This window comes from Anarhichas minor, unplaced genomic scaffold (genome assembly GCF_050575085.1).
Source record: "Anarhichas minor isolate MPS153535 unplaced genomic scaffold, ASM5057508v1 ptg000026l, whole genome shotgun sequence".
NCBI lineage: Eukaryota > Metazoa > Chordata > Actinopteri > Perciformes > Anarhichadidae > Anarhichas > Anarhichas minor.
This window is the reverse complement of record NW_027466472.1, coordinates 6,294,195-6,315,740: the sequence shown is the minus strand read 5'-3', so window position 1 is coordinate 6,315,740 and position 21,546 is coordinate 6,294,195. Positions and strand designations below refer to the sequence as shown.

Here is a 21,546-nt window from a genome sequence, read left to right as displayed (position 1 = left end):
TCCATGAATACAGCCCCTCAACTTTGTGTGGGTCTCAGTTTATGGGATTGTCTTTGGGTTCTGAGAGACAGCAAAGGGCTGTTTACATGCACATGTGCGTTGAGATATACTGGATTAATAAAGATATAAACCACTCAAGGCCATGGAGGTGATGTATGCATGAGGGGAAGGTTTAACACAGAGTTTTTGACATGTTAGTCTGAAGAGATGTTTTGCTGTTCTTATTTGGGTTTATCCCTTTTCCATCATCTTTTTCCGTTGTTAGAGAAAAATGAAATCCAATTTGCAAGGTATGGCTCTTTTTGCCAAGGAAATATCATTTTTTTGTAGGAATTAAAATGTCTTCAGTCATTGAATATGTGCAGATAGAGAAAGTATTTTTTGGAATGATGACGAGTTCTGGCAGTGCAGTTTGGTCACCACATGCTAGGCATCGCTAACTTTACACTCTTTAAGCAACATGTGACTTTCTGCCTTGTCAACATCATGTTACCCAGAACCGTCTTCAATGCCATGACAGGGCTTGAATCAATGTTTGTTGACATTTGGTTTCTCTCTCTGCTCGGCATCTTGATGATGATAGCAAATGACCCTGAGCTGAGATGGGAGGCTCATTAGGGCTGTAAGGAGGTGCTGGATCAAAGCGGGGATGTGTCCGGGGGCAGAGCAGCGAGGTTATGGGGCCATGACACTTCCCTATGAGTTAATGAAGATTGCAGAGCAGGGTTGTTTCTCCGTGTGCAGCTACGTATGTGTGTGTGTGTGTGTGTGTGTGTGTGTGTGTGTGCACATTTTTCAGGTTTAGACGGACAGTTACTTACATCCCCCAAGGAGAATGTGCTGAACTCTGGACTACTAGTAAGTAAAGGCTTGCAAAGGCCAAGGCGGGGCAATGTAGCCAACTGCAGTGAGCAATGTCACCCTGGCATTTAATTATTCATAAGGAAAAAAATGCACATTACAAAAAGTGCATGCATATAATCTTAACAAGGCCATATAACAACCTAGGAAGACAATTAAGATTGGACAGCTAGGCCTAAATCTGTAAAAAATCTGCCCAATAGATCATCATCTGTAGAAATTCCTGAAAGAAAAAGTCTGCAACTCCAAGTGACCCAGATAACACTGCCTGCCCTTAGAAACTAAGCGTGGGTGTGGCCTGAAAAAAGAAACATGGCGACCCATCCTTAGTTTCTGAGGTCCTGCGGAATTCTACATATTGCCCTTGAGGGCCACATTACCAACAATCCCACATAAGAAAACATCAACGTATATATTGCAGTGTTAATAGTGGTACTTTGTTTCTTTTCTTCTTACCAACAGTGCTGATGCTTTACCTGCTGCAAACTTTATTTTTTACAAGAATTGTAGATCTGGAAACAAACTACTATTACCCTTTACTAACTACTGTAGAAGAGAAACATTTGTTCTGTGAGCTTGTTTATCTCAGCTGCTGTTCTTCCTTTATGGTTTGTTTCACCTACTGTAACAAATGCGTTCATATCTCTTCCTCTCCATTGGGAAGATAAATAGGAAATACTTTGTTTGAAATACTTTGGTTGTAATAATTCAGCAGCACTCTTCCAAACTACCGTGTTTCGCGTCCCATCAATTAAAACAATCTGAAGAGAGACTCGATAATGCACGTCACATGTTCAGCTGGACACAATTTTGCCCTAATGGACTGCTACAGTTGTGAGACATTTTATGTTAATGTATTTTTTGTGCATGATTATTCATGTGCACACATATGGAGACAGGGACATTCTATCTGAGCAGTAGGGGCTGTTTATTACCCATATCTATTTAAAATACTGGCCAAGGTATCCACGCTCCACCAGTGTCTTCATGTCTTGTGAAACAGATCAAATACAGTGTAAGAATAACTGACAATTCCCTGAATAGACCGACAGGAGAATACCGGCTATGCTCCTCTGAGTCTACTCGTTTATGTTGAAACTGTTGAAACGGTTTTCTTTCGAGCACATCTACGTTGGCTTTTGCTTATTAGTAGTCCATTTAACTGTATGTGTTTTAGATTATCCCTTGTATAAATGCTTAAACGTCAGGGGATTGAGGGAATGGGACAATATACTGCTACTAGTATGCCCACAAATCCTAAACAAATATTAAAAATCTAAGTTACAAGCTTGGTTATGATTCCCTGTTTATTAAAGAAAAGCCATAGGCAACTGTGAGTGAATTTCAGTAACCATCTGCAGACCTGGACTTCTCATGTGCTCTTCATCTACATAGGCAAGCTGGCAAACATTGTGTTACTGTTAAGCTATAACTCCAGCTGACTCCTGTCCTTTTCTTTCCGAATTGTTTCTCCAAGTTGCGCTTCTGAAATTTCCTGTTATTCAAAGATAAACAAACTATTGCTCAACACACAGCTAAGGGGTCCCATTAAGTCTTTTAACAGATGGGGGACGCATCTTAATCACTTTTCTTTTCCTCTCTCTCTCCTTCGTCTTCCTCGTTGACAGGGGGTTATCATGCAAACGCAAAGTCCACGCATTACCATTTCCTTTTTCTCAACCAAACATACAACACTGTATCATCTGTGAAAGGTTTGGCTATGTTGTTGCCGTGAAGCAATAGCAGCAGTTTGATCAGTTTTTTCAAAGATCGGGCAAAAGTTTGTGCAAAGATCCTTTGACATTAGATGAAATACTGTGTACAGGAACATTTTGCATTTGCTCTTGCTTTCCACTCAAGATAATACTTTATAATGAAAATTATTTATAATAAAGTACTCATTGACACCCATCTGCAGGCATCAGGGATTCCTCTTACTCCTTGCTAATACACACACCATTTCTACTTATAGCAGAAGTATGAAACAATATAAGGGATGCATGCATTTTTATCATAGTTGGTCCAGAACGATTTTGGTAAAGTTGACAAAATCATCATTATTTTTTTTAACTTAATGTGTGAAAAGATAGAATAAACCATATGGAGTGTTTTGATAGATTGAATTTCACACCACATAATTAACAAATAAGTATATTCTGTTTAGCTCTACAATTAGCATCAATGCTTTTCTTTCTTTGACGGCTGCAAATATTTACTCAGAAAACTAAAATTAATTTCTAAAACTACATTTTTGCAGAAACCAACAACAAATCTTTCCTGTTATAGATTTTTAGCCAGTGATCAGTCTAATATGAAAGCGATATTGGTAGCCATATTGATGTCTCATATGTCACAGATTGATCATACTAGCACTTTTACAAGTATAAAAAAGTCTGATGTGTTTGAAGACCTGATGTGTTTGGCCGTGATGCACAGCTAACAGGCATCATTATACAGCACAAGAACAAGGCACCTGAGGGTTTTTGCTGGAGTACAAGAGCTAAAAAAGGAACAAACCTGGAAACCATTTCACCCTCAGAGACAAGTAAGAACATGGGACGTCAATAGCAAGCCCATGAAAATCGTTTTTATGCTTTACAGAGCGAGTCAACATGAGACTTTGTCGATGCGATGAAGTGAAAAGGTAGAAGATTCTGGGGACTGGAGAAAACTCTTAATCTCGCAACATGTGGGAAGATGGAAGTTATAGCTTTGGCTGTTTCTTTTATTAGCCTCCAGGAACTCATTGATTCTTAAAGATTGGCAACAGACTCGCTAACGACAGTTCCGTTTTTTTACTTCTGGGAGCTCCCTGACATCAAAGCATATCTGTCACAGAGATTGTGTCGAGAGGTCATGCTGCACAAAGTGGGTCATGCTGCACAAAGTGATGAGTAAAAGTGAAGGTTGTAAAAGTTTTATTGATTTTCTTTCTGCTGAAAAGAGAAAGAACTAAACAACACATGAAGGGACTCCTCAAAGAGCGAGAAAATCTAGCTGAAAGGAAACCTTTCTTTTTTTGTAAACTGAGCATTATGTTAGTAAGTCTGTCCTTTTAATCCTTTTCTTTCAGACGTTAACGAATGTGAAGTGGATGAAGGCATCTGTGAGGGGTACTGTTGCAACACCATCGGCAGCTACTACTGCAAGTGTCCTGAAGGCAGTCGACTGGGGCCAGATGGCAAGGCATGCCATGGTAAGAGCTGGCACGCTACGTACATAATAAGAACAATAACACTGGTGTGTTGATTGCCATATTTTCTAGATGTGTAAAGTGAACATGTGCTTGGATAATACATCAAAGTCATCTTTTTGAATGAATTTAATGGTCCTTATGATGGTGCAGAAAGGTCAGGTCATTAAATTTGAAATATCTTGCCTAAGTTGGCCAATTTAAGACTTACTTAACCGGCTAGACTACAGGCTGTAAAGGGCTGAACCAACCACACAGGCAGCTTTCTAATAAGCTTCTATTCTCAGACAGCAGGCTTTCTCAGTTTGGCCGTATCATCTGACAGAAATATGCTGAGTTAGTGTTGGGCACTGAGGCCCATTTGTTCTTGAGAGCTACAGGTGTGAACAAGTGCCCCTGACCTTTAACCCTTAAGACAGGATATTGTCATCTCGTAATAATTTAAAGTCTGAGACCTAACCAGTGGAGAAGACAAACGGAAGCAGCTTCAGCAGCTGTGAAGTTGTTATTTTACAGGCTGTTGTGTGAATTGTATGTGTGGTCTTATTTATGGGGAAAAACAGCAAGTTTACATTTGAAGTGCTGAAGAAAAATAAACCTGTGAAGGAGTTGTTTTTAGAAGGTTTTATTTTTATATTTTTTTAAATTTTGGAACTTTCAATGTTAGTTAACCATTCTGAAAACAGATGTGTAAGATCACTTCCTTTGACATTTAGAGTCCCCTGAGTTGCCTCTCTGCACTGCTGTTTTTAACCTTAATTCAGATGAAAACGGGATCAAATTTGTAATTTGATCATATTGGTCATACTAATCACTAAAGTAAACACACACATCAAACCCTATGACACTACAATGCTGGCTCTCACATCAGAGTGCCTCTGATCCACTTTTGTTTTTGGTAAATTCAGTTCCTGTGGCGTTCATTCTAAAGACCACCTGTTCACTTTTTTTCTGCATGCCCACCAAAGCAGCGCTCCCAAATGTTTAGTCTGTTTTATTGTCTAGTTGTAGATGCTAACTCAGCAGCTCGGCTAACAGCCAGACGGTGTCACACCATATCATTCAGACCTCGTGCCCCTCGACCTCCGACATCACAACTCCTGCCGCTGCTGCCCCACACACCACCTCACCCAACACTGAAAAGCAGCCATTGTGTGTCTGCCATTGAAATCCTCTCCCACGAGGAGACCAATAAGTATATTAACCTTTACAAAACTCCCCCCAGCGTCTATTGTTTTGTGTGTAAGGCATCCTCTACAATAGCTGCCAATGTGTTAAAGTACAATGGCAGGACGGTTCATGAACATGTTATTCTCCATCGCGGGTTGCATGGTGATTATTCATTTAGTGCAGATGTCTAAATAAATTGGGCAAAAGGATATAAATGCCTTAAACCCTTATCTAACTAATCTATGTGCAGAATACAAAAAGGATTGTTTTACTGGTGAAAGGCCTCCACTTTGACCCCCCCCCCCCCCCCCCCCTGTAGCTCCTATTATTGGAAACCAGCTAATTAAAATAGTCAAGATCATTTTGGAGACGGCTGTTCCCACGGGGCTGTCAGAGTGATGAAAGTGCAGAGAAAGACGAGCCCACGCAAACTATTTAAAAATGATTTATAATATCTGCACTACTTAGTAAAGTCCTTTAACCTATGAGGAGCGATGCATGCTCAACTAAACTGAACCACATGTTTAGTGTTCAACACCTGCATAAAAAAAGGGAAATTGCAACATTGTTTTCCCCTCCTTGCACACATCTCCTCTGTCATCAGTGCAAACCGAAAAAAAAGCCAGAGTCAGAGATGACAACTGGAAGAGGGTATGGGAGGATTTGTGATGTGTTGTCCAGATGTGTGTTAAAGCCTGATTGTCCTTCAGTAGAGTGTTCAGGTATGTTGTCTTCTCAGCTTGTTTCTGTCTCTGTGGAACACAAGCTTCAGTCTGACACACGTTCAGCCATATGCAAGTCTCTCCTGTGCAGGAAATTGATTGCACGCATGCTACTGCACGAACAGCGTGATAAGCCATTCGTCATTCAACCCAAAGACATTAAACATGTGCATATTTATTCTAGAGGAGCCAGGACACAAGGTCACTGTGGTAAGGCACACTGAACTTTTCAAAGTCAGGTTTCTGTATTTTCCCTCGCTATTAAAATGGGAAGTGGTGACAGTAGGTTCTAAACTTGACAGCTGAACTGTACACACGTAATACTCAAAAGTAGATGTCTGCAAAATATAAAAAAGAGAATATATTTGAGATCTGGTCAAATTGTTACGATTACAACTCTTTAAATCTGTAATACCAAAAATTTATTTTTCATTTTCAACTATTTGGCACTATGAGACGATACATGACAATAAATGCCTTGTTTCTCAATAGCAGCTCAATTTAAGCTTCCATTCATTTCCGCAGTATTTTCCTACTATTGACTGAAGCTCTCAATCTGTTCAATCTGTTCTGAGAATAAATAGTTTTCTTAATGTGCATTTGTCTGTGTATGGTTATGTATATGTGTGTGTGTTCAGATGTAAATGAGTGTGAGGAACTCAATGGAGGATGCCAGCAAACGTGTGTCGACACACCAGGCTCTTATCACTGTGAGTGCAGCGAAGGCTTCCGCATGCACACTGACGGTCGGACCTGCATTGGTAAGTACTAAACAGAAGTATTTATTGCACTTGTGGAGTGGAGTTCTTCTGTGGTTAGATAGTTGCTCCGTAGAGGAATAGTTTTGAGACATATGCTCATTGGCTTTCTTGTCAAGAGTTAAATGAAAAGATTGACGCTATTCTTATATATGTATGTTATACAAAGATTATAGAATATTCATGTTTTAGAACCACAACTACCAACTCTGCCAGTGTCAGCACAGTGTGTGAGATCACCTGGACAAATTTCCCCATCTCTGTATTTGAATTAATGCAGCAGAACCTTAGGAGTGCTTGGCTTCCATGATTAATCTCAGTGTCTAGTGGGAAATTCAGACTTGAAAGGGGAAATAAAGGCGGTAAAGCACTTTCCCCCCATTTTAGCACCATAAAACCTGAAGGTAACGAGAGAATTTGCTACTTGAATTCAGAAGTCTTCTGTTGCTTGTGGTCTTATTTTTCATTCTTAATACTCTTATTTTTTGACTGCAGCTCTGTGCAGGATGGAGGCAGCGGGATAGCTAATTGTATCTGTTTAAATCATCAATGTCAGAAGCCAGCCGTTCTCTCAGTTTTACAGCCCGTCTGTGTCATCGTGTCTGTGTTTAAAGCACCCAGAAGGCACACGGCTAATATTCATATTTGGCACATCATTAAATCACAGGAGTAATGGGATGGAAAGATAATTAGAGTGACCAGGGGTACTGCTTGAATATCATTTTCCAGTTTCCAGCCTTTACTCAAGAGTTCCATAATTTAACAGCTGCAGAGTTTGAAGTGTGAAAGACATTTTAGAGTGCCAACAAATGCAGTTGTACCTGTTGTACTGTGTGAGTTCAGATTTTAACTATCCTATAACAGAGTTTCGTCAATTAATTCTGTAATTGGGCACCAGAGCCGATGTGTGTTTTTGCTTATTTACCATCTGTGTTCTTGTCTCCGTCTATCGTTTAAGCTGTGAACTCTTGTTCGGTATTGAATGGTGGATGTGAGCACAAGTGTGTGGACATGGGGAACGATCACTACAAATGTGACTGCCGAAAGAACTATCAGCTGAAGAGAGATGGGAGACACTGCGAACGTGAGTCCTTTTGCCAATAGATGTTCTCATAATGTGAGAATAGATCAGAAATCGCTGGACCAACTGGGTTTCATTAGAGTAGGTTACCTTTCTGAAATGAGTTAGGTGCTTCTCATGTAGCAAATTGTATCAAATTACAGCAAAAATAAGATTTTTGTTGCTACAGCTCGTGTGCAAGGTAGGGAGATGTAGAGTGGAAAAGGAATTTGAGAAGCAGCTTTGGAAACAGAAGCGCAGGAATTCAGATTACTCCTCTTGGATTCGACAATGTTTTTGTTGGTTTTAGGGATCTTTCAGATATCATAACCAGACTCACTTTTGTAATGTTTCTGAATAAGAAGCTGCACGTGCAGGAGTTAGACTTACATGTTAATTCTGTGCTCATGAACTAACCAGCAAGGTCAGAGAATCACCTGCTGGGCTGACTTGCCTTCATTTTTGTGTATATTTTTGTGTGTCAGTGAGGGACCCCTGCGAGGACAGGAATGGAGGCTGCTCCCAGCTGTGTCTTTCAGGGGACGGCCGGGTTCACTGCAGCTGCCGACCTGGTTTTACTCTGGCTGGAGATGGCAAGAACTGTGAAGGTGAGGAATCACACTCTCTCACACACACCCAGACTGTATGCACACACAAAAAACAGGCTCAAAAATACCTTTCCCAGGAATCTGCTACAGTTTTTCCATAAGTTACAGCCACGCTAAACCTCTGTTTGAAAGCAAATACGCACTACAACAGACCCGTATTGATTTGAGAGGCTGATGCTGGAAACTTTTCTTGCTAACATTTATCCTGCTCCACCTGTGAGGAAAAAGAGAAGCCAGAGAAATCTGAGACCTGACAGAGCCTTCCAGCTGGAGGAAGTATTCGCTACATTGTTTTGAAGATTTTTTTCACGGGAACATTGTTTTGTAGCCTTATGCTCGCTTAACAGTGCGTGTGTTTGGTTTATTAGCCTCTAGTGTAAGAAAACCAGCTCCAAACAAAGACAATGTTACATTTCTCTTTATCTCAGCCCCTTACAGGCAACACTACCTGACCCTAAGGGCCTGAGACCTCTAATATTTGTAGCTCTGAGTTGATGTATGACCTATTTGCGTCAGTGCTTTGTTTCAAAATGTGTGTTTCTGTTGCAGTATGAACCATAATAACCCAGGCTCTTCTGGTCCTGAGAGTAAATTGCGATTTAGCCAACAGGGTTAGGTTACTTAATTCTAGTGAAAGAGGACAAGGAGACATACATCAACTCTGAAATGCTCTGGGATATGTCTCACTATGACCTAGAGATATATTCTTGTGTTGTGCAACTTTGGAAAACAGATAGATCTATGATATGAACTTTGCCATCATGCCTTTTTTATGCACATGTGATTTTTGTTTTGTGTTTTCGTGTCTCCTACAGACATTGATGAGTGCAGTTCAGGCCATGCCAAGTGTTCCCACGGCTGTCTCAACATGCTGGGCTCCTTCAGCTGTGTGTGTCGTCTGGGCTTTGAACTTGGTGCTGACGGCAAACAGTGCTACCGTAAGTAAAGGCCATCGAAATTAAAATTAGTCTTCCACAAATTGCAGCTTTACTGTTTAACACATTACCTTGTGCAAATGAGCAAATCCCTCAAATAACTTATATCTTTGATCCGAAAACTTACTTATCTTGTAAATAAGAAAGGAAGGAAACTGGAATGCATGTATTCAATGGTGTGGATGCAACACGATATAAACAAAACCAAAAATAAGATCACACCAGCCGCGACGCCAAATCAGGACAATGGGGGGGCTAATGGCCCCTTCCCCACTTCTTACCCCCATACCTCCGGAGCTCTTACTCTAACCACATCCATCTTGAACTAGACCTTCATTTTGATCTAAACTGCACATCTGCAAAGTTTCGAGACTGCATCGTACACAAAATCTTCCCACAGACAGACAGAAATATAGACACCTAGCAAAGTACTCAAACCCGTCCCTGTGCTAGTTTCCTGATGCAGTAGGTGTCTCCAGGATCACATTCTGCTATCATGACTCACAAGATGAAAGCAATACAAGCGTCGCATCTGGTAATAACCATAACCATGAAGAAGCACACCGCCAATCATCTCATGTCATTGCTGACCAGTTGCAATTTCAACTTATTTGTACAGCAAATGTTGCACAAAGAGCACACTTGAAATGCATGAATTCTCCTTTCCTACTAAACATCAAGAGTTTTAGGATATTTTGGGATGGCAATGATAATTATACTCCTCACTTAATACATTGAAAATGTCCATTCTAAATTCATGGCAGTAAGTGTGCTTAAAAAAGCAGACATAATTCCTTTGTAATTTAAACTACTATAACTGTGGTTAAGAAGGTTTTTGTTTTTCCTCTATTGCAGCTGGAACAAAAAAAAAATTTGTCCTAACGGCCCCATAAACACTGTCCTGATGTTTCAGCTCTGCACTTTAATTGTGGCTTTGGTCCCATCTCCTCCAGGCATTGAGATGGAGATCGTGAACAGCTGTGAGAAGAACAATGGAGGTTGCTCTCATCACTGCGAGCACACCACCAATGGCCCTCTGTGCTCCTGCAACCACGGTTACCAGCTGGACCGGGACAGGAAGACCTGTGTAGGTAAGAACTCCTCTTCCTCTTTCATTTTCATTCACTTTGTGACTCTCTGCTTCTGTCTTTCTGGCCGTCTGTTGAAACCAACTCTATACCACTGCGTGCCTTTCTCAGACAGCGATGAGTGTGTCAGTGGGGAGTCCTGCTGCCGTCACTTCTGTAGAAACAACCCGGGTGGCTACGAGTGCAGCTGCAGAGCTGGCCACAGACTGAATCCAGACGGCTGTCACTGCGATGGTAAGAGGGCTAGATTGTTAGCGTGAGCCTTTTTAGTTGTTCTTTGTGTTATGGCACGATTGTGCAGGATACAAATTCTCAGTGGTCGCTTACTAACCGATTGCTCAGGAATTAAGTAAGGAATTCAAGGCCATTTCATAGCAGAAAACAGAACATTTTGTTCACAAAAGGAGCGACCTTTACACAAACTAGTAGAACTGCCAGATGCGTGGAATAAGTTAAATCAATTGAGTACGCTGAAGTGAAGTGTATTTATCTGATTGGATAAAAATTACAAGGACTGTCTGAAGTTGATCTGCAATACCAGTCTGCCATCGAATGTATTCACCAACTATAAAAACCTGTTGTGTTCAAACCTCCATCCGATGACAATGGCTTCAGTTGGGTTTTGCTATCATTGTGACCCTTTCATTCTCTTAGCTGTGTGTTGTTTGTGTATTCTTCTGTCAGACATTGATGAGTGTCTAGCAGAGACGTCCGACTGTGAACACGACTGTATCAACACCCTGGGAACATACGAGTGTTTCTGTGATCGGGGCTTCCGCTTGGATCAGGACCAGCACTCCTGCGTTTGTGAGTGACATTAGTATTGTAGTTATTCTTGGCTCGAATAGTTGTTCATGGACAAGTAAAACACAATTCATTCAGCCATCTAAAATTGTTTGACTAACTTTGTTCTGTGTGTTTTTTAGCTCTGTATGGCAGCGAACTGGAAGAAGAAGGTGATGAGGATGGAGAAGAGGACGAACAGCTGGAGGTCCACAGATTACCAGACCTGCTGTACCGCAAGGCTCCTCAACTCCTGCAGTACACAGCAGCCTTGCGCTCCCGTTATGACAGTGATGAGGATGGTAGCGATGGTGGTGACAGTGAAAAAGAATATGAGATCCAGAGGGAGCGTCGAGGAGAGCTCAGACTGGACAGCAGCATAGGTACAGTAAAGAGCATGAGTGATGACACTCAGATGAATGCTTGGTGAGAAATCTAATTATTTAATTACTTTATTAAATCTTTAGACCAGGAAGGAAAAGAAAAACTTATTTTCAGTTGAATGTTTCTTTTTCAGTGTGTCTAGATGGCTCGTTTGGGGATGACTGCAGTGTGAGCTGTGAAGACTGTGTGAACGGAAAGTGTGGTGAAATCAAAGATCGATGTGAATGTTCAGCTGGATGGACTGGGATCATCTGCAACAAGAGTAAGTTAATTGGACATTCTACAGGTACATCTGTGTGTTGTGTGTTACATATTTTCTTTACAACACAAATTCTTCACAAGCACTGCAGTGGGCTAAACTCTACACAACCTCGCCTTCACCACTCCGCTCAAAATGCTTGAATATAGTGTTTCTTCTTAAAGTAACTATACACTTAAAAAGGTACAGTGTGTAGTATTTGGGGGATCTATTGGCAGAAATTGAATACAGTATTAAAAAGCATGTTTTCTTCAGTGTATAACCACCTAAAAGTAAGAATTGTTTTTCATGTTTTTGTTACAATAGAATGAGCTGATATATCTACATACGGAGCGGGTCCTCTTCTAGGAGTCGGCCGCCATGTTTTTACAGAAGCCCAGAACTGACAAACCAAACTCTGGCTCTAGATACAGCTGTATAGTGACGAGGATTGTTACCACTCTCATATCTGTCTGTTAAATATGAAGGTACAACCATGTTGTTTAGCTTAGCTTAGCATTAAGACTGGAAACTGAGAAGAAACAGCTAACATGGCTCTGTCCAAAGGTAACAAGATCTGCCATATTCTGGTATCTTTCCACAGAGCCAAGCTAGCTGCTTCCCCGTACAGTCCATTTGCTCAGCTAAGCTAATTGGCTGCAGCTTATTATTTACCATGTAAGTGGTAAATGGGTTGTATTGTTTTTGCATCCAACTTTTAGCGAGAATGTGAATGAGCTTATATCACAAAGATTGCAAACTGTCTCTTTAAAAGTTTGGGGAACTGAATATCTCATTTTGTAGAACGTAAAAAACTGTCCCTCTGACATGTTCATGGACGGAGACCAAAATTAATAATTTATGCCCAGATCAATTTACCCCCCCCCCCACACACACAAAAATATAAAATATTTCCCCACAGGTCTATCTGAACTACCCATATAGCTATGTGGTCTCGTTTTAGAGAGAGATGAGATCGCTCCCTGTGTGCATTGATCCAGGGCCATGTATCAAAACCTGTCGGTCCCGCTGTGTGGGAGGCTGGGTTGTTTATAGGCTCCAGAACACAAGAGCACCAGGGGAATCAATCTGTCTGCTACTGGAGCGAGGCCAGGGCCCACAGCAAGAGCACAGCCTGAGGCCAAGGATGTCCACTACAGGGTTAGAAAGCAAGGCTCCATTGTTCCCATCCAGCTCCATGATTAATGGCTGTCTTTGGTCTGAACCCGAGTCAGGCCGGCAATCATAAGAGGAGAGCCATGTGGGACAAGTCCGTTAGACGTAATCACTTTTAGAAACAGGCTACTGAGGTGGCAGTATTTAGATGCACAACCTGGAGGTGATGATCTGGACATTGGTAGCATTTTCAGGGAAAAAAAGGTGTTTTGATCAAACAAATAACAATGAATATCCCAGGCTAAAATGGAAGAAAAACACACAGCAACCAGAAATACAATTTCAACTTCAAAGCCACTCACCAGCGTTCGCATACGTGCAGGCGAAGTAATGCGGATGCATCGCAGAGCTAATTCCAACACAATGGAATTCAACTAGTTTCAACTGCATTAAACATGTATTTGGAGACGAGCCCTTTTAGATGTGATGTTGCATAAATGGGTGACATCACATTTGAAGAGTGAAATATCAATCATAAGAGACTTGTGCAAACACATCTGGCAGCAAGCAAAAAGGCTGTCACAAGGAAAAGGCAGAGCCGCCCACCATTGATGAATGGATAGCAACAGTACATATTACATGTATATAATATCAAAGGTTGTCATTTTCCTTCAAAGTCCAAAACAAAAGTCATATTATTCTATTGCATATTGCTATGTGAATCTACTCGCAGCAAAACTGATATTGTGTAAAATAATGACCATGAAATGAACACTTTTCCAAAACTAAAAAAAGAAATGATGGTTGTATAATCAGTGTAGGCTTCTTTAGATGTCGCTAGTACTATACATCAAGTTAAAAATGTTACTATTCTATATCTAAACCCTGATAAAAAAAAACTCAATTCAGGCCAAACAGAAAAGCAAATGGCCTAGAATCCTATCCAAGGCAACTTGTCAACCTTTCACATAGTTGGGGGTGAAATAAAAGCATTTTGAGCTATTTAAAAAGCTCTTTGTGTTTTTCATGTTGCCTCAACATGCCCCAACACCCTGGATTTTTTCCATCATTATGAAGCAGAATCAAAGACCCATAGCCCCGCCCACTGCACCATTCATTAAATTTGGTTGCATTTCCAGATGTACGAATCACGTCTGATGCAAGGGAGACAGCACCATTTAAACTTTTTATCTGAAACGTTTATCTTATTCTCTCTTCCTGCTCCTTCATTTATATATTCATCTTAATGTGTATTCAGTATCTGTAATGCCGTAACCGCCATGGATTATTTTGAATTGCCTTATCTTCCCGTGGAGTGATGTAAAACTGCTGTGAAGAAAGTTTGACATGGAATTTAAGCAGACCTTCACTTGATAGATTGTAACACTTTAGCACATCTTAAAACAGCCAGCTGGTTCATGTTGTAATTGTCAACAAGGCCAGAGGGAGTAAGGGAGTCAGAAGGGCACACATCATGGGGAAAGACAGGATGGAAGGTGGAAGTGTTGACTGACTTTTGAACAATAACCCTCGGTTTGGCTGCTGTACTTTCTCTTCTCTCATTTATAAGTCTGTGTTTCTGTGAAAAAGGAAGTGAGGTGCCAATGCTCTTTCCCCTCTCCTACTCCAGCTTGTCCACAGGGGACCTATGGGCAGGCCTGTAACAGCCTGTGCCGTTGTCAGAATGGAGGCTCGTGTGACCCTTTGACCGGGAAGTGTTTCTGCCCCCCTGGGGTACAGGGCCTGCTCTGCGAGGATGGTTGGTACACACACATTTCTATAGGCAGGTGCGAACACACGCACGTGTTAATACAAGAACCAGGTTCTAAGTTGGTGGTCCCAGGCATTTTTTAAAATTTCCTTTTGCTTCTTAATATGAAGCAATATTGCTCTACGTCTGTTAGTTATGAGAAGTCTGATGGAAGTGATTTTATCCTCTAAAATTGTTTCGTTTAAATATTCTCTGAAAGAATCAAAGCAGAGTATTTCACAAGATAAAAGCACACATTTGAGAAAAAAAATGAATCTTGCAAACTACTTCTTGACACTACCACAGATCTTCTTACAATTCCAGGTTGGCACCCGATTCACATGACTTTGACTTTAACTCTTATCTTGTTTAAATGTTGCTCTTCTCACAGAGGAGCTTATTTTCCAGAAGTGGGCATCCTATCCTAAAGTGGCATTATTCATGTTTACAGGTTGTCCAAAGAGTTATTTTGGGAGGCACTGCAGAAACAAGTGCAACTGCCCAAACAACGGACATTGCCATCGTCTGTACGGAGGCTGCCTGTGCTCTCCGGGACTATATGGGCGGTTCTGCCACCTGCGTGAGTACCAACCTGACCTCATCATAATACCCACTGCATAGTGGTGATGATGATGATGATGATGACGATGATAATGCAAACCCAAATAATGAAATAATACTGGCAAGTAATCTTTACAAGTTTAATACCGTTGATAAAAGAACACATTAGGATTACGGGAGATATGAGCAACTCTTATGTGTAAGTCAAAACAAATGTATCACCTAAAGTGAAATTACACCTAATTGAAGATCATTGCTGCTGTATTTCTATCATTTCGGTGGATATTTGACTGAATGTAGAAGTGAAATGAAAAGGATAACACCTTCTCAGGTTCATTAACAGGCACTGTACATTTGGTTAGTTTTTTAAATATGCTACTAACAGATTAGGCTACATTTAGGAAATTATGTACAAATTGTACAAATACTGTACACAGAGCCTTAGCCTCCTTTCAGTGTCATGTTTTACTCTTCATCGCTGGCTGAACTTAGCCGTTTTGACGGTGGCACCAGGTGAGACGGCAGCTCTCGGGGGAGCCAGTGGCCCTCTAGTTTTCCCTCAATAAGGTGGACCGCCAAAGCGAACTCGTCATTGTCCAGCATGCCATCGCCATCCACATCAGACAGCCTCCAGATATGAGCAAGCACAGAGGTGGGCAGAAGGGTGGTCGTCATCCACTCTTTGACTTTGCTGCCGCTCAGTTTGCCCTCGTTTGGACTGAGGTTGAAGAAAATCTCATCGTACTTTGGCTTGTATTTCTCCACCAGCCACTCGTCAAAGTCTGTCTCACTGCTCTCCTCGTCTCTTTTGAGTTCCTTGAAGGGATCTCTTTTGTAATGCTCAGGCCTGAATGTTCCCAAAAATTCACCGTCCAACACACCAGGGAGGGATTTCTTCCTCAGTTCTTGTTGTTGAAGTAAAGGCACCAGGTTTGCTATGTCAGTGGTCAGGAGTTTATCCAAGGAAGCCATCAGACTCGGCTTCAGTGTCTTGAACTTTGAGAAATCTTGACTCAAAAGTTTCTCCTGAAAAAGGTAAACAATCACATGTTAAGCTCACAGAACATTCTGATAATATGGTATTTGCACAGCAATTAAAAAGTAATGTTCCACCTGCATCTTGGTGCAGTCAGGGAAGTCGCCGGCTGGGACTCGATGCCGTTGCTGGATCTTGGTGAAAATCACCGGAAGTTGGTAAATCAGATTGTGCTTTTTGCTTTCTTTGCAGAAAAGTGTTGGCATCTCCTGTTTTAGATAGCTGATAATATGAGCATGAGCCTAAGAGGGGAGATAAAAAAAAAAAATCATCATAACTGCATCTCAATTTGTAAATATTTATGTAAAGAATGGGATTGAATTGAACATATGAGATCTCTTACCCTTACTAAGCGTGCCCTCTTTACCAAGTCATTCAGCTTGCGCACGGCAGCATTGCGCGGCAGGTTCCTTATGTCGGCCAAAAGATCCTCCTCCTCCAGCTCTAACAGCTGGTAGTGGTCACACATCTGCCTGGGCTCTGACCAGAAAGATCCAATGTAAACCCGCAAGATCTCGGGGGTTCGAAACACTTTGCCCAGCGACCACATGAGGGAGCCGTACACTCTCATGAGCTGCTGCGAGTCCACCCTGTCAGCTTTGTTGAGAACTACGCGCAACTTGTCCTCATAGCCACACAAGGCCCCAAAGGCCTGAGTGAGCTCATCAGAGAACTCTAGTTTATGTGCATCGAACAGCAGGATGATTCGATCCACACGCTCTGCGAACCAGCGCAGCACTGCTGGGAAGTCGTAGCCTGGGGATAAGGAACGAAAACACTGGGTTTTCATTAAGGCCGTACGTAATCGGGCAAGCCTCACTGCCTGAACACCTCGAGGAACATGCATATCCCAGTGGCCCTCACTTTCAGTTACACCCACAGATTAATGCATTCATAAAACAAATCGAAGATTGCCCAGTTACTTACTGCTCGTCTCCTCCCAACTCAGTCATATTACTTTCATCTGCTGTGCTTCTGGCTTCAAGTGTTGACATATTATTATTTCATTGCCTCTGCAATGACTCTCCTCTTACCAGGAACGTCAATCATCCTGACAGCGACAATGCTTTCCAACTTTCTAAAACGGAATATATGGAAGTAGAAGAAGACCCAATAATTCTACTGAAAGGAAGCTAGAAAAGTATTCTGTCTCACCTCGGCTCAGTTTTCTTTTAGCAGCGGTTAAGATGCCCGGTGTGTCGATAAAGCTGACGCTCTCGAGGACTTGATTTGGCATCTGAACGCATTGAAACCTGCAAAGAAGAAAATGCCTCAACATAAAGCATTCAAAACAATCTCTTTACTATTTCCCACTAGCCTTTATTTAATGAATGCATAGCATGAAATAGCTTCACAGTGCAATGTTTGTTTCAGTACTTCTATGCTAATTAAAGCTGGACATTGGTAAAAATGTTCAAATATCTCCAAGTAAAGGAAGAAAAAAAAGGAATATCTTCCCCTCTCTCTTTCAGTCTAGTGATTCCTACAGCATCACCTGTTCAGAAAAGCATTTCCAAAAGGGTCAAGGTGACGAAAGGGCTTTTTCGGGTCCACTGTGAGGGCATTGCCAGGGATGACTCCTTCCACCTCACCATACATGAGGGCAGTGAAGCAGTCAGTGGTTGGCTCTGGCCCAACTCTGCTACCCGGAAAATCTTGTTCTATGAGATACCTGAAGTCCAAAACCACCATTAACAATGTTATCCCCCCTCAGCACATCAGTTTAATACATTCAGCAGAATACATGCAAAAATCTGCAGTTTGAAAAAGCGTGGATGTTCTGATTCTTACCTGACGAAAGTTGTCTTTCCTGTTGAGTACTGACCCATCACCAAGACCATTGGTTTGCTGTCAAACTCTGCGTCCTCATAGCTCGGAGAATGAAAGTGATGGAAAGAATAGTATTTCTCTATCGGCAGCAGCCTCTTAAAATAAAGATTCTTCAGGTCCTCTGTCACTAAATTCACATCCCCCAGTGTTTTAGGGTTGCTCCTAAGCCTCCGGATGGACATGGTGATGAATCTTTGCTCTTAATTTCTCGGTGTGAAAGGCTGCTCACTCTTCTAAGATCAAACCGAACGATGGGAGAATGTGCACAAGAAATATTATCAGATTCTCACAGCTGTCTGCTCCATCCTGCAGCGGGACATTGAGAGGGTGGAGAGGGTGTAACCAGAGCCTGCAGCTGGACCTAACATAAAGCCAACGTCGAGAGGGACAGGGTGGAGTGGAGTTCAGACTTTTGTTGTTGTTGCCGAGTAGGGAGAATCTTGGCAAAATTCATGCAGATTGTTCTAAACACCGAGTGATTATGTGGCGGTTGCTTGAGTCTTAAAAGTCTTACATAACACTTTTCACCCATTTGTTCAATGCTGCTACTAATGTGATAAAGTTTGCAAAACACTACAGACAACACAACAAAGTTCGTAGGAAATTGCTTTGCCAAATAGTGAGCCTGGTCTCAAATTCGATTTGTAATTATACAGCAGTAACGATGAACGATGCGCCAACATTTTGAATGAAATTCTGTAAATCAAGTAAAACAGGAGGTCACGTGACTTAAACTTGCAGAAGTATGATGTTGTGATAACTTGGTGGTTGGGCGTGTTAGTTTTGGCTCATAGTAAAATGAAATCTGATAGTAGAGGTTACATTTCAACATTCCTTTCTTAATTAACTTCCACCACCTTCACTTTAACAAACAAAAGTTGCTATGATCATTTATTTTCTTTGCTTAACCTCAGAAAAAATGTATATATTTTTTGTAAAATATTATAAACAGTGGTGGAAAAATTATTCAAATCCTACTTAAAGGATGAGTAGGATTTTCCTAAAAAACAATGTATAGACTCAAAAATAGACAGACATAATCCCTCTCACTCATTTATTGTGACCCACTAGAAGTGTGTGAGGGTGTCTGCATCTGCAGAGACCCTGCCCTCAGCTTGTTTTTTCTTATTTTGCAGGATGTTTCTAGGCGTCAACATCTATAAAAAAAAACGTAGCGAGTGCCAGAAGGCAAGCACGGATCCAATAGGACGCTGGGAAAATGGCGGACCCAACACAGAAAAATAACGCAAACCTAAGCGAGCCAATCAGACAACGCTCATTCCATAATAGAAGTGAATCTGGGGTTGTCTTTCACCATCTAGGGAGCATCGTAACAACTGTGGTCAGGCGGCGTGCTCGTCCAGTATTGTTGGGCTGGGGAGGGGGGGCCAACTTTGAAAGATGTCTTTACACATCGTAACCGACAAATCCTCCTCATTGTGCCTTTAAAAGTAACAACACCACAGTGTAGAAATACTGTTACAAGTAACAGTCCTGCTTTCAAAACCTTGTTTAAGTAAAAGTAAAAGTACTTATTGTGCAATGAAATGGTCACCGTTAGTGTTTTGTTATATGTTTGTAGATTAATATTACTGTTGTATAAATGTGTGAAATTTGTTTCACTGCTGTATGGTTGTGCTAATTTTAACGACTTTATATATTGATGTCTAGTTTAATCTGTAAGAACAATGTATCTCTAAAAGGAAAACAGCCCTGTGTTGAGCTTTGTGACGACGCATTTTCCAGCTACTCCAAGGTTTTAAATAGCTTATTTAGCTTTAAGAAGTAGGAGAATTTTCTCAACACACTCAATCCTCCAGTTAGTCAGAAACATTTAAATTCAAAATCACCAAATTTGGAGATACATGTTTTTCACTCTACAATAATTTAACTAGTAACCACAAAGTAAAAGTACAATATTGGCCTGTCAGATGTACTTTCACTTTGTTACATCCCACCACTGATCACACAAACATGAGAACATTGTCGACCTTTGTCTGTTTTCTAACTGATCTCGTCCGTCCCTCAGCTTGTCCCAGGTGGACGCACGGTGCAGGCTGTTCCAAGGAATGCGACTGTGCTCAAGAACATTCCACTGGCTGTGACCCCAAAACAGGGAGCTGTGTCTGTAAGGCTGCACACCACGGCCCGCAGTGTGAGAAAGGTATAAGCGCTTCTCAAAACACCCAACTCATTTATTTAACTACCACCTCAGCACGTCGCTTCAGATTCTAAGAAGTGAATGGATATGATTTGTGTTTAGTTACATTTCATCCAGTTTTCAGGTCAACTGTCTAACTTGCACTTCTCAGCCACAAGTGGATTTAGTGGACATATTACTGTGTTGACCATTTCACAGCTTCAAACATCATTAAGTGCATTTCCTGGCGCAGTAATGGGACTACAGTTGCAGCAATGTCAGCAGCTGAGGGGAAATACACTTGGGGCCATGCGGCGTCCTTGCAATGGCATGTTGGACTTAATGGTCTACAATGGAAAAGCAGTTTAAGAAGTTGCTGTGATCACGGAATCAAGTCAATCGCCGGTCAAAATCCTAATAACCTGTCTCAGAATGTTTGGAAGTGTGTGCTGAGATTGTCCGTTAATCTTCCCACTTTGATTATGTGTTTGTAGAATGTGAGCTTGGCTTCTTTGGTGCGGGCTGTGAGCAGCCATGTGACTGTCCAGGTGGAGGGTCATGTGACCCCGGGACCGGAGAATGCAGTCAGCGATGTCCTGCAGGCCTACATGGACATAAATGTCAGCTGGGTGAGACAAAGAGCTGCTTTAATGCAATTTAAAGGGCATTGTGCATCAAACTATGAGTGAGTTACAGTAAAAGAATGTAAGTAGTCAAGTAGAATTTCATTTAAAATAAGATATCGTTGTTTTTTTACTTTTCCAATATTTTTATCACACTCCTGTTAAATTATGACGTCCCCCCTCAAAGCTCGACTCCACAGCACTCTCAAGTGGCCATAACCTTTATAGAAAAGGATCATTGTCCTATTTTACGCATACGTGTGGATATGTGAAGTGCGTGGGGTTGTACACCGACACGTTTCTACATGTGTGGTCATTGTTTGCATACTTCATGTGTAAATGCGTGCCCTTTCTGATGTCACCACAAATTGTTATGAGTTATGGGTTTCGGGAATGTTTTCAAGCTTTGTCACAATCTTTTTCAATTCACCTTTGAATCTATCTTTATTCTGTCCTTTTCTATTCATGCTCTGCCTCCTTTGATGGATTGAGTGGATTTAGTGGGTGAAATAAATTACGCTTTCTTTTTTAATTCACCTGGTCAGTGCAGGTGTTCTTGTTATTGCAAACTGTACAAACCAAAAGTACGAGTGTGTCTCCACTGCAGGGTGTCCTCTGGCTGTTTACTCGGCTGCTTGATGGAAAGCTCAACCTTCTGTGTTGTGATCTAAAGTGATACTGTATATTGTT

General features: G+C 41.4%; 2 protein-coding genes across 2 annotated transcripts in view; one reads left to right on the top strand and one right to left on the bottom strand.

Annotated features, from left to right (window-relative positions):
* egfem1 (EGF-like and EMI domain containing 1) overlaps positions 1–21,546 on the top strand; it is a 51,498-nt gene that overhangs the window by 13,481 nt on the left and 16,471 nt on the right. The window contains exons 5-18 of the mRNA XM_076100308.1: positions 3,935–4,057; positions 6,585–6,707; positions 7,663–7,788; positions 8,250–8,372; positions 9,188–9,310; positions 10,261–10,398; positions 10,507–10,629; positions 11,080–11,202; positions 11,322–11,561; positions 11,696–11,824; positions 14,547–14,675; positions 15,118–15,246; positions 20,123–20,257; positions 20,728–20,862. Coding sequence (XP_075956423.1) covers positions 3,935–4,057; positions 6,585–6,707; positions 7,663–7,788; positions 8,250–8,372; positions 9,188–9,310; positions 10,261–10,398; positions 10,507–10,629; positions 11,080–11,202; positions 11,322–11,561; positions 11,696–11,824; positions 14,547–14,675; positions 15,118–15,246; positions 20,123–20,257; positions 20,728–20,862 — 1,899 coding nt within the window. The remainder of the gene's footprint in view (positions 1–3,934; positions 4,058–6,584; positions 6,708–7,662; positions 7,789–8,249; positions 8,373–9,187; positions 9,311–10,260; positions 10,399–10,506; positions 10,630–11,079; positions 11,203–11,321; positions 11,562–11,695; positions 11,825–14,546; positions 14,676–15,117; positions 15,247–20,122; positions 20,258–20,727; positions 20,863–21,546) is intronic.
* On the bottom strand, positions 15,693–18,275 carry LOC142959125 (EH domain-containing protein 2-like). Its single transcript, XM_076100309.1, has 6 exons — positions 18,055–18,275; positions 17,759–17,935; positions 17,419–17,516; positions 16,607–17,019; positions 16,341–16,505; positions 15,693–16,253 (listed from the first exon to the last, which is right to left on the bottom strand). The coding sequence occupies exons 1-6, from the start codon at positions 18,273–18,275 to the stop codon at positions 15,693–15,695; spliced, it is 1,635 nt and encodes a 544-aa protein (XP_075956424.1).

Excerpts from the sequence above, each read along its gene's own strand:
- LOC142959125 (XM_076100309.1), bottom strand. The coding sequence starts at position 18,275 with ATGTCCATCCGGAGGCTTAGGAGCAACCCTAAAACACTGGGGGATGTG. Across the intron at positions 17,517-17,758 it reads GGAAATGCTTTTCTGAACAG|GTTTCAATGCGTTCAGATGC; the intron begins GTGATGCTGTAG and ends TCTTCTTTGCAG. Across the intron at positions 17,020-17,418 it reads TAAAAGAAAACTGAGCCGAG|GCTACGACTTCCCAGCAGTG; the intron begins GTGAGACAGAAT and ends CCTTATCCCCAG.